The sequence below is a fragment of the Archocentrus centrarchus genome, chromosome 7 (genome assembly GCF_007364275.1).
Source record: "Archocentrus centrarchus isolate MPI-CPG fArcCen1 chromosome 7, fArcCen1, whole genome shotgun sequence".
Lineage (NCBI taxonomy): Eukaryota > Metazoa > Chordata > Actinopteri > Cichliformes > Cichlidae > Archocentrus > Archocentrus centrarchus.
In genome coordinates, this window is record NC_044352.1 from 3,638,296 (window position 1) to 3,652,049 (window position 13,754).

The window sequence follows — 13,754 nt, forward strand, 5'->3', positions numbered from 1 at the left end:
CTGTTTAAATTTGGTAAATAAACAAACATGATCAAACTCAGCCCTGCTGAACATGGTACATTAACATTTACAAATGACATTTGTCCATAGAACAATAAAAAACTGTACAGAGAACCAGAGGGTGACCAAAAAACAAACACAAAGACCAAATATCTACTCTTTCAAAGTCCACACAGCGAGACGCCCAGGTCAAGGTGGAATCAAACCCGGACCTTCTAGATGTCATTCCAGCTGTGAGGCAGCACAGTGAACCACCACACCACCGTGCTACTGCTCATCATGCCAGTCTGTTAAAAACGGTATAAACTAGAATTTTAGCAGCTGCAAAACCTGATGATATTAAGTTGTTTGATCTCAAACACATAATTACAGGTAGACCATCAAAAAGTACAGTCTACTCAGCATTAATAAGTCATGTTTCAAAATGACAGATGTTTAAGTAATAGAAGCTCAGTTTATTTCAGTAGGAGCTGTTGATTGGACTTAAAAACACACTTCCAATAAAAAAGGACATGAAACAGCTCAGCTTACTCAGCATTAACAAGTAATGTTCACACACTAGGCAATTTTAAGTAATATGAACTCCATATTTTTAAGTCAAATCAAAATCTGGGTTTACAGTGTGCACTGCCAGGCCAAAATGAACTAAGGTCAGAGCCTTTGATTTTTTTTTAGCACAGCAGATTATTTTAATGAATATTTGTTTACAGCACTCGATTTACAAGTTTATTAAAAGAAAGCTGAAATATCAGAAATATAAAACATGATATGTTTTATCATTACAAACAGCAACAGCAAAGAACCGGCACTTTATCCACTCTGACAAAGAGAGAATGCATCTCTCGGCTAACTTGCAGATGTTTCAGTGCCATCCTTGAGGAGGTGGAGGAGGCGGCAGGCAAATGGAGATCAGGACGTCTCTGCTTAGGCTGCTGGACCAGGACCTGCACCAGGACCCAGATAAGCAGCAGGAAATGGAGGCTGGATGAGCATGAACTCTTTGTGGTCACTTGCTTTGTTTCTGTAGCTGCGTCACTTGATTTTCTTTTAGGCAGATTGACCAAATAATGGCACATTTTCCTTGAACTCTATTGGGCAGAAAAACATTTTGTCAGAAAACCCATTTTTGTGTGTGTAGAGAGCAAAGTTACTGCAGCGAAAACTAGTCTGAAAAATAAAACAAGGTGCTTAACTGGTTAAAAATAAACTAGAAATGAAAACAATTACAGAAAAACAAAATATAAGACTGAAGGTGTGTTCTAACTCTCGGGGGATCTCACTCCTCAGCCTCCCCCATAAGGTCTATGCCAGGGTGCTCTAAAGGGAAGTTAGTCAAACCTCAGTTTCAAGAGAAACAATGCGGTTTTCATCCTGAATGCTGCACTGAGGCAGACAGGGGGAGGCTTCAGAGGGCAGTCAAGACAGCACAAAGAATCGATGGCTGCCCTCTCCCCTCCCTGATGGACATCTACACCTCCCGCTGCATCAGCAGAGCAGGAACATCATCAAGGACAGCTCACACCCTGGCTTTGACCTGTTTGACCTGCTGCCCTCTGGCAGGAACTACAGGAGCATCAAAGCCAGAACAAACAGACTCAGGAACAGTTTCTTCACCAGAGCAATCACCACCCTGAACTCACACACTCACCCACTGTGACTGTGCAGCACCCACATCTCTGTGCAATATTAGATTATTCATACAGAACAATATCTATCACTCCTATATTGTGGAATATCCAATATTCATTCACCAAGTGCAATACTCACCATCTTCATTATTATATGTATACACTTATTTTTTTACAATGTATATATATTTTTATACATTCTGTTTTATTTTATGCATATTTTTAGAAGTTCTATTTTATATTTTAGGAAGTGTGACTTCTTACTCCATGGCACTGAATAGGAGTGGCCCTGAAAGGGATTATTATTATTATAATTATTATTACTTTTATTCTTTTATTAAATAACCTATAAGCCTGCTTCTTCCACCACCAGTGATGGTATAGTTACCTTGAAAATGTAGTCTGACTACTGATTACTGATTACTCCTTTAAAAAGTAACTTAGTTACTTTACTGATTACTTCATTTTAGAAGTAACTAAGTTAGATTACAAGTTACTTTATTCGTTACTTTCAACAGCGGCCGGTGTTGTGCCAAAAAGTGATCGTCTGTGATTCAGATGTTTCTGTGTATTTTTATGTGTAATGTCTTTGCTTATATTGGTAAATAGAGCAAAGACAACATGATTTCTCAAAATGATTTATCAAAATGATTTATGAAGCCCTCTACTACATACTCTAGTAGAGGGTTTTTCAACTTTTTCAGCTCTCCCCCACTTACTGGTTTGTAGCGAAGTCCAGCTTTTGTTGTTTGGGTGCTGGGGGGCTCCTGCATTCCCTTACGAAAATCGAGTATGATTAACTATGGTTTTTATGCAGTAATCAAGGTAAAATCATGGTTACGGCATAAAAACCATAGTTAACTATAGTGGATTTTCGTAAGGGTTAGCTGCAGCTCTGCTTCGCTCCACCTGTTACGACTCGCTCTGTAAGTTTGTCTGCGCCTTGACTCCAGATGTTTCTCATATTTGACGTAGTGTTTTTGAAGCTACATAGCACTTTGTCACCAGCACAGAGTGCACAACTAACCTTGATGTTGTCATCTTTAGCTGACACAGACTCACAATAGTGCCTGTATTTCAGCTAGAAAATGCCTATCTCTCTCCTCCTTCCATTGTTTACATTTGTGTCGCTGTGCTGGTATTGTCCTCATGCCGACAACGGGACTTAACTGTGGCATCAGCCAGACGTCACTCCCCGAGACGCAAGAAGAAAGCAAAATTACATCTTTGTACTGAGGAAAATGACAACAATAGTAACGCACAGTGACTTGGATGAGTAATTTTAATCTGATTACTGGACTGCAAATAGTAACGCGTTAGATTACTCGTTACTGAGAAAAAGTAGTCAGATTAGAGTAACGCGTTACTAAGTAGCGCGTTACTGACATCACTGTCCACCACTTTATGGATTCCTCTAATAACTGACTCAGTTTAGGAAGTAAAAGTCTAAACTGAGTGTCTGTCTCAGTTTAGACTTTTATTGTCTGCTTTCTCTTTGTTCTCACTTTGAGGATGTAAAACCTGCTCTGTGTGGAGCTGGGAAAAAGCACTGAGTGCTTGATGTGAGCCAGTTGTAGTGAAAACAGGTACAACAGAGACCTCCAGTGGCCACTGTGCAGATTTCCATCCTCACATCAGTGAAGGAACTTAAGGATGTGCAGGGTTTCAGTATTATCACAGTAAAAGTTAAGTTTGCTGATTGTAAGAGAGCTGTAAGCTGAGCTGAGGAGTGTGGCTGTATTTACCTTGTGTCACTGCATGAAGCTCATAATTTTGTGCCTGCAAAAGATTTTCATCAGTGAGTAAAAAGTTCATGTTCTGATAGAAAAAGTAAAGATCTAATTATGCACTAATTATTCCCTCTTTAATCTGCTCCACAGTGTTAGTGGTTAGCACACATGCTGAACACAGATCATGTTTCAGGAAACACAAACTGTCCTACTGACTTTTGTTAAGTTTTAACAAAACCATAAAACCAACAAACTGTGTTTTATTGCTTATTCATGTCAGCTGAGTCCATATGATGGTGAAGGTGACTCTGCAGATCAGAAACTAACACAAACTAGTTCCATCTCTTCAGACTGACAGAGTCTGGCAGCTGTAACATCTGGCATGTAAAGAACACTCAGCACTTTACCTGCTGATGTGCTGCTCCATGATCCTGCTCCCCTCCTGTGGCGCTCCCCTCGCTGATCCACTTGAAGTCCTCATTTGTTGCTGTTGGTTTTTGTTCTTTGGCTTTATTGATCATTTGCTGAGCAACATTAAAACAGCCGTCCCAGTCTTTCCTGTTTATGTTGCTCTGAATCTCTTTAGTTAAGGTCTCGTTTGCTTCTTTCCTCAGAAGCTCCTCCAGAACCTTTTTCTCCTCTTCCAGAATCAGTTTGTAATAAAAAGTTTTCTTGTTGCAACAACTAAATTTGTTTATAAAGTATTTTCTCCATCCACTCCAATTGACAAAGAAAGTTACAACAGTCATACCCAGGAGCAGAGAATAAGCGATGAGCTGAAAATATGAAACAAGAAATACAATAAATAACAGCATTAATATTTATTTAATGTAAGTTAATAATAATGTATGAACAACAAAATTTCTCACCTTTGACTTGATTATCACTTCAGTTATTCGAGCTTCTTCTTCGGGCTTAAGTCGATCTTTGCGGAACAGCATCCTCGTTTCTTCGTCAGTGTTGCAGCAAACATACCAGTTTGTAAGTATCAGCATAGCTACGACCCACAGCAGACCGATTGAAATCGCTCTGAAAACGCGCTTCACTACAAGACATAAAAGCGTGCCTGCGTTTTTCGCTGCGCTCCGAAATGTCTGATCTATCAGGAGCATTAAGAAGAACACTAAGAAGAACGGCACAGCCATGATTTCATTGCATTCAAAAGTTTGGACGTTGCAACTCAAGAAATAAAACTTCATATAAGAAACGATGCCGAGCATCACGATGACTGCCCCGGTGGGGCCGGCTTTGTCACTACGAAGATAGTTGAGGAGTTTTTTCAGCATCTTGGTAATGTCTCAGTGCTGCAGGCAGTGAAATGAGCAGCTCCTCCAGCCCAGATGATGATATGAGCCCTTTCCTCCCACCCTCACAGAAGAACCGTGAGCGGCGCTCCTGCAGGTGGCAGGACGCAACTGCAGCGTGAAGCGTCTAAGCAGCGCTCCACTCCCACATCATTTGCGTGTCTGACATCCAGAAGGGCGAAGTAACGAAGTACAAATAGTTCGTTATTGTTCTTAAGTGGATTTTTCAGGTATCTATACTTTGCTTTCGTATTTATTTTTCTGAGTACTTTTTACTTTTACTCCCTACATTTTTACACAAGTATCTGTACTTTCTACTTCCTCGATTTTCAAACAGACTCGTTACTTTATGTTTAACACGTCTGAGAAAAGTTTGCATTTCCGTCAAACACCAAAGATCTGAGCCTAAACGGAGGGAAAATAACATATTAGAGACAATCGTACTGGCGTATCCTCCATCACCGGAGCTTATCGCGTACAAAAGGGATAAATACGCAAATCCATATAATTATGTATCATTTATAGCGCTATAATCAGGGGTTACAGTTGTGCTCGTGGGACATAAACAGCTTAGCTACTGAAGAGGAGCGAGCATGAAGGGAGTAACGTGTGACAGGTAAATACAACGTTTCTAAATGCTCAACAAATTTCAGCAAACACACAAAGTGTGTGCAGTTTGTCACACAGTGTGTCTGCGAGCTAAAAGCAGAGCTGCTGTATTTCAGGGAGAGCAAAGAGAGAGAAGTTCACTCAGAGATGGAGGAAGAGGACAGGAGAGGAAGAAGAGAGGTTAGATTTAAAGGTAAGGACTGCAAAACAAACTGAAGTATGCTGACGTTGTGTTATTCAAAGATTGCATGAAAATACTGCAGTTTAGTACATACAGAGGCTGTATTCATGGTCAGAGTTACAGGTTACATCAGTGCAGCAGAGATGAGTTTGAATCAAAGCTGCTGATGCTGAGATTCATTCACTGAATCCAACATTTCTGCAGCCTGTATGCTGTCAGTGTAGGGGATGGAGATCAGCTCAGAGAGCTGTGAAATACTGGGTTACAACTTTGTGAGTTCAGTTCATCCACACAGTGAGTGCATCCACACTGAGTGCATTCATTAGGATTTAAATTTAGATTGGAATAACGTTTCTATTCTCATGTATTATTTTATATTATTTATAATATTATATATTTAATATATGAGGTTCAGTTAGCTTTACAGAAAAACAGCAGGTAGAAACGTCCTCCAAAGAACTACTTTTACTTTCTTTGAGTACATATCAGAGCCTGTACTTTTTACTTTTACTTAAGTAAAGAAGTTGAACCAGTACTTCAACTTCTACCAAAGTATTTTTTTTTAAACACAAGTACTTGTACTTCTACTTAAGTATAGAATATCAGTACTTTTGCCACCTCTGCTGACATCTAACATCCCCAAGACTTTATACTGTGGAGAGATGGCGCGTCAGGAGCAACACAGTGTTGAACCCAAACATCCTGAGCAGACACGGATAAAGAGAGACAGAAGGATCGCAGCCAGACTGAAAGAGAAGGCAGAGCTGGAGGAGGCAGATTAATGCTACTGTACTAAAGTCACTACAGACAAGTGTAATAATTTGGGAACCACTGATAGAGGATTGAGGCTGTTCAGCAGTCCTTTGTCTTCTTTTTCATGTTTTTCATTTCACAATGTGTCAAATGTTTTCAGGTGATGAAAGGTCTGGACTGAAGGCAGAGCAGTTCTGACTTCTGTTATGAAGCCATGCTGTAGGAGATGCAACTTACAGTTTAACATTTTCTTGCTGAAATATCCAGGCCTTCTCTAGACCGCAGGGTAATTTTTGATCTTAAGTTTGGAGCTGATTACAAAAAAAAATAATGCAAGGGTACAGCAAACTGCTACCAGGGGGCACCCCGACTTGCTCACCTGACCTTCTGGTCAAGACCCTGGGCCCTATCAGGTTCTCAGACCATTAAGCCCCCTGGTGTTCCTTCCTGAGTGAGCTGAGTGCGGCGACCCGCTCACCAGGAACTGTGATTCTGCTCACTGAAATAGAATATTTAAGCCCTGGGCAGAGCCTCTATCCCCTTTATTCCCAAAGTGGAGCAGAGAGAGCAGCTCTTCTCCTCCCTAGAGCTGGGGCTGAAGTTACCCCTTTCAAGCTCTCACCCTCAAGTATCACAGGACCACAAGAAACCAGCGGGAATAAATCAACACAACAAAAAAAAAACCTTTTAGAGAGTTAATTCCTCTCCTATTTATTCAAGAAATAGGTAACAAGCTTACAATAAAACGCACTTACTATGAAGAAGGCTTGACAGTCGCTGGTACAATGTTCCAAAAAAGGAAAAAAAAATTAAAAAACAGAAAACTTCTGCTCTAACTAATACACTCCTTTCTTACTGACTCAACAAACCTCCAAAAACCACTGTTCTCCAAAAAGCCCAACTGCCCCGTATCTTCAGCATCAGTTCTCTTTATAGGGAGGCGTCTTCCTCTTTTACGTCAGCACACACGCAAAGGTGTACATGGGATATATGTACATAAGATGTAGATAAAAGAATTATATATTTTTTTCTCACATCACATATAGATCAAATAATGATTACATTGGTAAAAAATAAGAGAAAAATAAAAACAGTAAAACAAAAGGATAAAGCAATACATCGGCACAGTATGAGTCTCCTCTCTTTTTCCTACTCAGCAACTTTCTGCCTCTTGCTACCTCTGACTTCCTGTGCTCTTGTGGTTGGCTTCACACACACAGAAAGTGCAGTAGCAGCTGCACACTTATGTCTCCCCCTCATTTCTGTCCCTATCCTGCTTCTAAACAGTTTTGCATGCTTTAAAACAATGGGTTATGCACATGGATACTTCATAAAAAACAGATACAAGTATATCAAAACTTCTTTTTTTTCCCCTCTAATATATAATGGTTACTACTATAAATCAAAAAAATTAAAAAAGATCACAAAAAGGATTACTTACGACTGAGAAATCGCAACATGTCTACACTCTATTACCGAATCAGTTGTTTTATTTGTTTTGCAAGATGTGGATGTCTGCTATTATGCTTTTAGGTATTTGTTTTTTGACATACAAAACCTCCAACACCTTCTCTGCTAAAACAAACAAAAACATCATCAGCATCGAAGCACATCTTTGTCTAAATCCTGTATATCACGTTCAGCACTGATGGTGCTAAAAAGATTTCCACATGTGCAAGCTGGCGGTCCCATAGGCACTAACACAGCCCTGTGCTATCAGAGATGCAGGCTTCTGAACAGAGCACTGATGGGATGCTGGATGCTGTCTTTAAAATAGTGTCAGTTGACAAACTCTGCTGGTGTGGAAGGCTGAAGTGCTACAAGGCGTCCAATTAGAAGTGGCGCTGTCACTTATAATACACTTATAATATAATATAATATACTTATAATACACTCAGTCACTTTCCTCTCACTGTCTCTTTACTGCCTCATTAGTGGGTTAACAGTGGGTGTGGTTGTGTTGTCCTACGCACAGTGCACATCACCCCCAAATAAGGTAAAGCTGTCCCAAAGCATAGACTGGTCTCTCTCTCTCTCTCTGCCAGGTCTGGGACACCCTTCCCACTCAGCTGTAACGTCCCCCATCAGCCCACCTGAAGCTGATTGGTGGCACACACAACCTACGATTGAACAACCAATCAGGGGCAATGAATTCATTTGGGGTTTTTTCTGTACTCATTATTCCAGAGGACGTGAAGTTTGTGATTTCCAAAATGAATTTAAATTTTCGATTCATCTGACCACACAACACTTTTCCACTTTAAACTCTAGTGGGGGACGTCCCCTTTGGAGGGGGTCACTGACCCGTTATCATTCATGTGCATCATCACAAGGCCCAAGGCATGAAAAATGGTGTGGGTCATTACCACTGTGATACCTGATCCCCTGTCATGTGACCTATCGATGTCACTTGAAGCAAGACGGCTGGACAAGCCTGAGTCTCTCAGAATACTCTGTTCACAGTTGATTGTCTACCTTGAGCTCTAAGGATACAAAAGACGTGGGCTCATCACGAACAATCAGCTGATCCTTCATTCTTTTGTTCAGTGCTTGAAAAAAGACTCCTTGTAATGTGTTAAAGTAAAGTCCTTTTAAACTCACCCAAAAGTTCCTCATATGGGTGAGACCCAATATCATTATGCACAAAAAAGGCCTCGGCCCAGGCCAACGCATTACCCCTCAAAAGGCTCACAAAAAAATGACAGTTTCATGGCCTCATTAGGAAAGGAGCTCGATGATCAGGCCATGGCTAATGAACAGCAAAAACCCTTTGACAAGATTCAAATCACCATTGAAAGGCTCAGGAGGAGGCGAGGCAATTTTCATGAACCCTGAGGTCTCTGGAGATTCCCTTAGCTGAGTTAAATCGGGTGGTGGTGTAGCCACAGGTATCGTGTTAGCTTCGGTAACAAGTATGTGAACAGTGCGCTGAGGACTAGCAGGCAGTTTATTGTTAATGGTTTGAATCAGTCTAATGATTTCATCCTGACGCTGTTTCAATTCTAGTTGCTGTTCTCCCAGAAATCGTAATGCTTGTTCGTGTTCACTGAGCTTAGCTCCCTGTTTAGCCAGTGCCGCCTTAACCAGGTCGGCTGGGTCCAGTTTTGCCCAGAGTGTACTGTCATGGCCTACAGCCGAAGCTACAAGGTGGACCCAAGCGCACACATGGACAAGAAGGCAGGAACTGATTAGAAACGGTTTATAAACAACTCGTGCTATTAGGCGCGAGTGTAGAAAAGCTGGACAAAAGTGAAAGAAAGATAAGCTCCAGGTTTCATTTCAAATCATGAAGGACTGCTGGTATCACTATCAGGCAGCCGTGAGAGACGCTAGAAGGAGATATTTGTCAAACATAATTAGCTCAAACTGCAATAAGCCTAATATATTGTTTAAAACTGTAGACACTGTTCTAGATGTCCCACAGAGTGTCTGCATTGAACCTTCATCTGAGATGTGAAAACTTTCTAAATTTCTTTGTGAACAAGGTGGCTACTGTGAGAGCTCAGATATCACTGTTATATACCCATCATTCACTGTTCCCCAGTTTGAGCCTGTGACTTTCCCTTTTTTGTATGAGGTTGTTGGTCATATGAAGCCCTCTGGGTCCCCTACAGATGCAGTCCCACCACGACTATTTAAAGAGGTGGTTACCACTTTGGGGCCATCTGTTCTTGCTGTTATTAACAGCAGTTTGTTCTCAGACTGAGTTCAAACAACTTAAGACTGGAAGCATGCAACAGTGCAAACTCTGATTAAAAAGGCTGGCTTGGATCTACTGTGCTTTCAAACTTTAGACCAATTTCCAAGCTGCCTTTTCTTTCAAAGATTTTGGAAAAAAATGTCTATATACAGTTAAGAGTTTTTAAGAGTCACATGACATTTTTGAGTTTTTTTCAGTCTGGTTTTAAGCCCTTCCATTGCACAGAATCTGTATATTAAAGGTTTCTAATGGCATTCTTTTAGCTACAGACTCTGGGGATTATGTTATCCTAGTTTTACTGGATTTAACAGCGGCCTTTGATACAGTGGATCACAGTATTTTACTTTCTCGTTTAGAGCATTGTGCAGGCATTCATGGCACTGCCCTGAGCTGGTTGAGGTCCTGGCTGAGAGAACATTCTGTGTTAGTCTTGATAGTTTTAAGTCTTCATGTTCTCCTCTGCTGTGTGGGATACCCCAGGGTTCCATCCTTGGGCCACTGCTATTCTCATTGTATCTTCTTCCCTTGGGTTCCATTTTTAGAAAGCACAAATGTGCTTTCCATTTTTACGCTGATGACAGTCAGGTGTATGTCCCCTTTAAACAAGAAGACTCTTATTCTGTAAAATCTTTGATTAAGTGCCTTGATGAAGTTAAAACCTGGATGGCGCAAAACTTTCTTCATTTTAATGACAAGAAGACAGAGGTTTTGGTTGTCAGTCCTGGTACTGCTGGTGGGTCCTCTCCTGTAGTTCTGGGGCCTCTAACACGATACTCAAAACCTACTGTTTCTAACCTGGGTGTCAGAATGGACAGTGTTTTTAACCTAGATAAGCAGATCAGTGCAGTGGTGAAGTCCAGCTTTTTTTAACTCAGACAGTTAGCTAAGGTCAAACAGATCCTTTCAAAACAGGACTCGTAATCGTAATCCACGCGCTCGTTACGTCACAATTGGATTACTGTAATTCTCTTTATTATGGGGTTTCCCAGTCATCCCGGTCATCCCTGTCATCCCTGTCCCGTCTTCAGCTGGTGCAAAATGCAGCTGCTCATGTTTTGACTGGTACGAAAGAAAGATCATATTTCTCCTGTTTTGGCCTCACTGCACTGGCTCCCTGTTCATTTTAGAGTGCATTTTAAAATTCTTTTATTTGCTTTTAAGTCATTAAATGGTCTTGCTCCCCCCTGCTTATCTCTCTGAGCTCCTACTCGCTCTCCCGGTCGCTCAGGTCCGCTGATCAGCTGCTCCTGGACAGGCCGAGGACACAATGAAGGCTCAGAGGGGGCGGAGCTTTTGCTGTGGCAGCACCTAGGCTGTGGAATTCACTCACTCCATATTAGACAGGCTTCTTCACTGTCCATGTTTAAGTCACTTCTTAAGACCCACCTTTTTTTCACTGGCAACTGTTTTAGAGTTGACTTTTATTCACTTTTACGCGTTTGTTTTACTCATCAGTTCTATTTATGTTTAATGTTTTTAATGCTTTCATATTTTATTGTGTTTTAATGTTAAGCACACTGGTCAGCACTTGCTATTTGCAAAGTGCTATATAAATAAAGTTGGCTTGGCTATTAGAAACAACAGGTAGCTGATATTGTCATGATGGCCGGCAGAAAACGGACCCAGACGCAGAGGCAACAGTGAACAGTACAGAGTCTTTAATAGAAAATAATACTGACAGGGACAAGAGGGGTTAGTGAGGGCTTTCTGGCAAGTACGGAGAATTGGGCTCTCAACCTTAACGGTCAGGTCGGGGATGAGGCTGGCGAGTGAGTCAGGGCGAGGTGGTCCGAGGGGCAGGCAGGCAGGGGAAGACAGGAGGAGCTGGACCGGGTGAAGGGGTTCCGGTGTGGTGGTGAAAACGCCGATCACAGGTAGGAATCCAGAGCCGGGAAGCGAGGGCTGGTTCACTCGGGAGGATCACTAAACGGGAAGAAGGCAAGGCTGGTAAGTACAAGAATACAACTGTAACTAGTTTTATCCTGTGTAGCCGGATTACTACCACGGAGAGTAGAACAACAATCTGGCGATGAGTCAGCGTCTCAGCCCCTCCTATATACTCCTAACCTTGATGAGTAACCGGGAACAGCTGCCTTCCCCAATGAACCACCTGGAAGACAGAAAACACTCCCAACAACATGGCCCGCCCCGACTCATGACACCACCCCCCCCTCAACGGACGCCACTCGGCGGCCGCCCGGGCCCCCCAGGACGACGCCGGTAGAAGTCAGCGAGGAGAGATGGATCCAGAATGAACGAGCGGGGAATCCAGGACCGCTCCTCCGGGCCATAACCGGCCCAGTCCACCAAATACTGGAAGCCCCGCCCCCGGCGACGCACATCCAGCACCCGCCGGACCGTGAAGACCGGGTCCCCATCCACAAACCGGGCGGGAGGCGGGGGATCGGCAGGAGGGCACAGAGGACTAGAGGACACCGGCCGCACTTGGGACACGTGGAATGTCGGGTGCACCCGCAAGGAGGGGGGCAGCTGGAGGCGAACTGCAGACCGGTTGATGACCCTGTCCACCTTAAAGGGGCCGAGAAATCGGGGTGCCAGTTTCCGAGTAGCGGCCTTTAAAGGAATGTCCCGCGAAGACAGCCAAACCTTCTGACCCACTTGATACCTGGGCGCCGGGGCGCGCCGGCGGTCCGCAATGCGGCGGTTTTGGTCAGCCGTACGGAGGAGGGCCGTTCTAGCCTTCCGCCACACCCGATGACAGCGGCGGAGGTGGAGTTGGACAGAAGGCACACTGAGCTCGCTCTCCTGTGAGGGGAACAGAGGGGGTTGGTAGCCTAATGATGCCTCAAATGGAGAAAATCCCGTGGCAGAGGAGGTGTGGGTGTTGTGTGCGTATTCAATCCAGGGAAGATGAGTGCTCCAGGATGTAGGCTCAGAGGCAGTGACGCAACGAAGCGCTGCCTCCAGCTCCTGATTAACGCGCTCAGTTTGGCCATTTGTCTGTGGGTGATGGCCGGAGGAAAGGCTGGCTGAAGCTCCCAGTGCCTTACAAAATGCCTTCCACACTTGGGAAGAGAACTGTGGCCCTCGGTCTGACACAATATCTACTGGTATGCCGTGTAGACGAAAAACATGGTTGACAACTAACTGCGCTGTCTCCAGTGCTGTAGGTAGTTTAGGCAAGGGAATAAAATGGGCCGCTTTTGAGAACCGGTCAATGACAGTGAGAATCACTGTGTTGCCTGCTGAGGGTGGAAGCCCGGTGACAAAGTCTAGTGCAATATGGGACCAGGGCCGGCCCGGAACGGGGAGAGGATGAAGGTAACCAGACGAGGGTTGAGTTCTCGACTTACTGCTGGCACAGATGGAGCAAGACAACACATATGCCCGAGCATCTCTTTCAAGAGAGGGCCACCAAAACAGTCTCCTAAGCTGAGAGATGGTACGACTTACACCAGGATGGCAAGAAAACCGGGCGGTGTGGACCCAGTGTATTACCTTAGAACGGGCAGACTGTGGCACATAGAGCCGGCCCGGAGGCCCAGTTCCTGGATCCGGTTCCCCTACTTGTGCCTGGTGGATAAGGTTCTCGATCTCCCAGGTGAGTGTCCCGACCACACATGAGGGGGGTAGAATGGGCTCGGGCACCGAAGGGCTGGAGTCTGTGGAAAATTGACGGGAGAGAGCGTCAGGTTTAGCATTGCGAGAACCAGGACGGTATGAGAGCAAGAAATTGAACCTCCCTAAAAACAACTGCCACCGGGCCTGTCTAGCATTCAGTCTTTTTGCAGTTCGGAGGTAAGTTAGATTTTGGTGATCCGTCCAAATTATAAAAGGGTGCACAGCTCCTTCCAATAGGTGTCTCCACTGTTCCAGTGCCAACTTAAT

At 43.6% G+C, this 13,754-nt stretch overlaps 1 protein-coding gene across 1 annotated transcript; it reads right to left on the reverse strand.

The window, feature by feature from the left end:
* Window positions 1-564: 564 nt before the first annotated feature.
* LOC115783302 (uncharacterized) lies at window positions 565-4,705 on the reverse strand. The gene is made up of 4 exons (XM_030734070.1): window positions 4,228-4,705; window positions 3,766-4,134; window positions 3,374-3,407; window positions 565-1,088 (listed from the first exon to the last, which is right to left on the reverse strand). The coding sequence occupies exons 1-4, from the start codon at window positions 4,642-4,644 to the stop codon at window positions 1,048-1,050; spliced, it is 861 nt and encodes a 286-aa protein (XP_030589930.1). The 5' UTR covers window positions 4,645-4,705; the 3' UTR covers window positions 565-1,047.
* Between the last annotated feature and the right edge of the window lie 9,049 nt (window positions 4,706-13,754).

Excerpts from the sequence above, each read along its gene's own strand:
- LOC115783302 (XM_030734070.1), bottom strand. The coding sequence starts at position 4,644 with ATGCTGAAAAAACTCCTCAACTATCTTCGTAGTGACAAAGCCGGCCCC. Across the intron at positions 4,135-4,227 it reads AAGTGATAATCAAGTCAAAG|CTCATCGCTTATTCTCTGCT; the intron begins GTGAGAAATTTT and ends TCATATTTTCAG. Across the intron at positions 1,089-3,373 it reads GCTTCATGCAGTGACACAAG|AGTTCAAGGAAAATGTGCCA; the intron begins GTAAATACAGCC and ends TCTGCCCAATAG.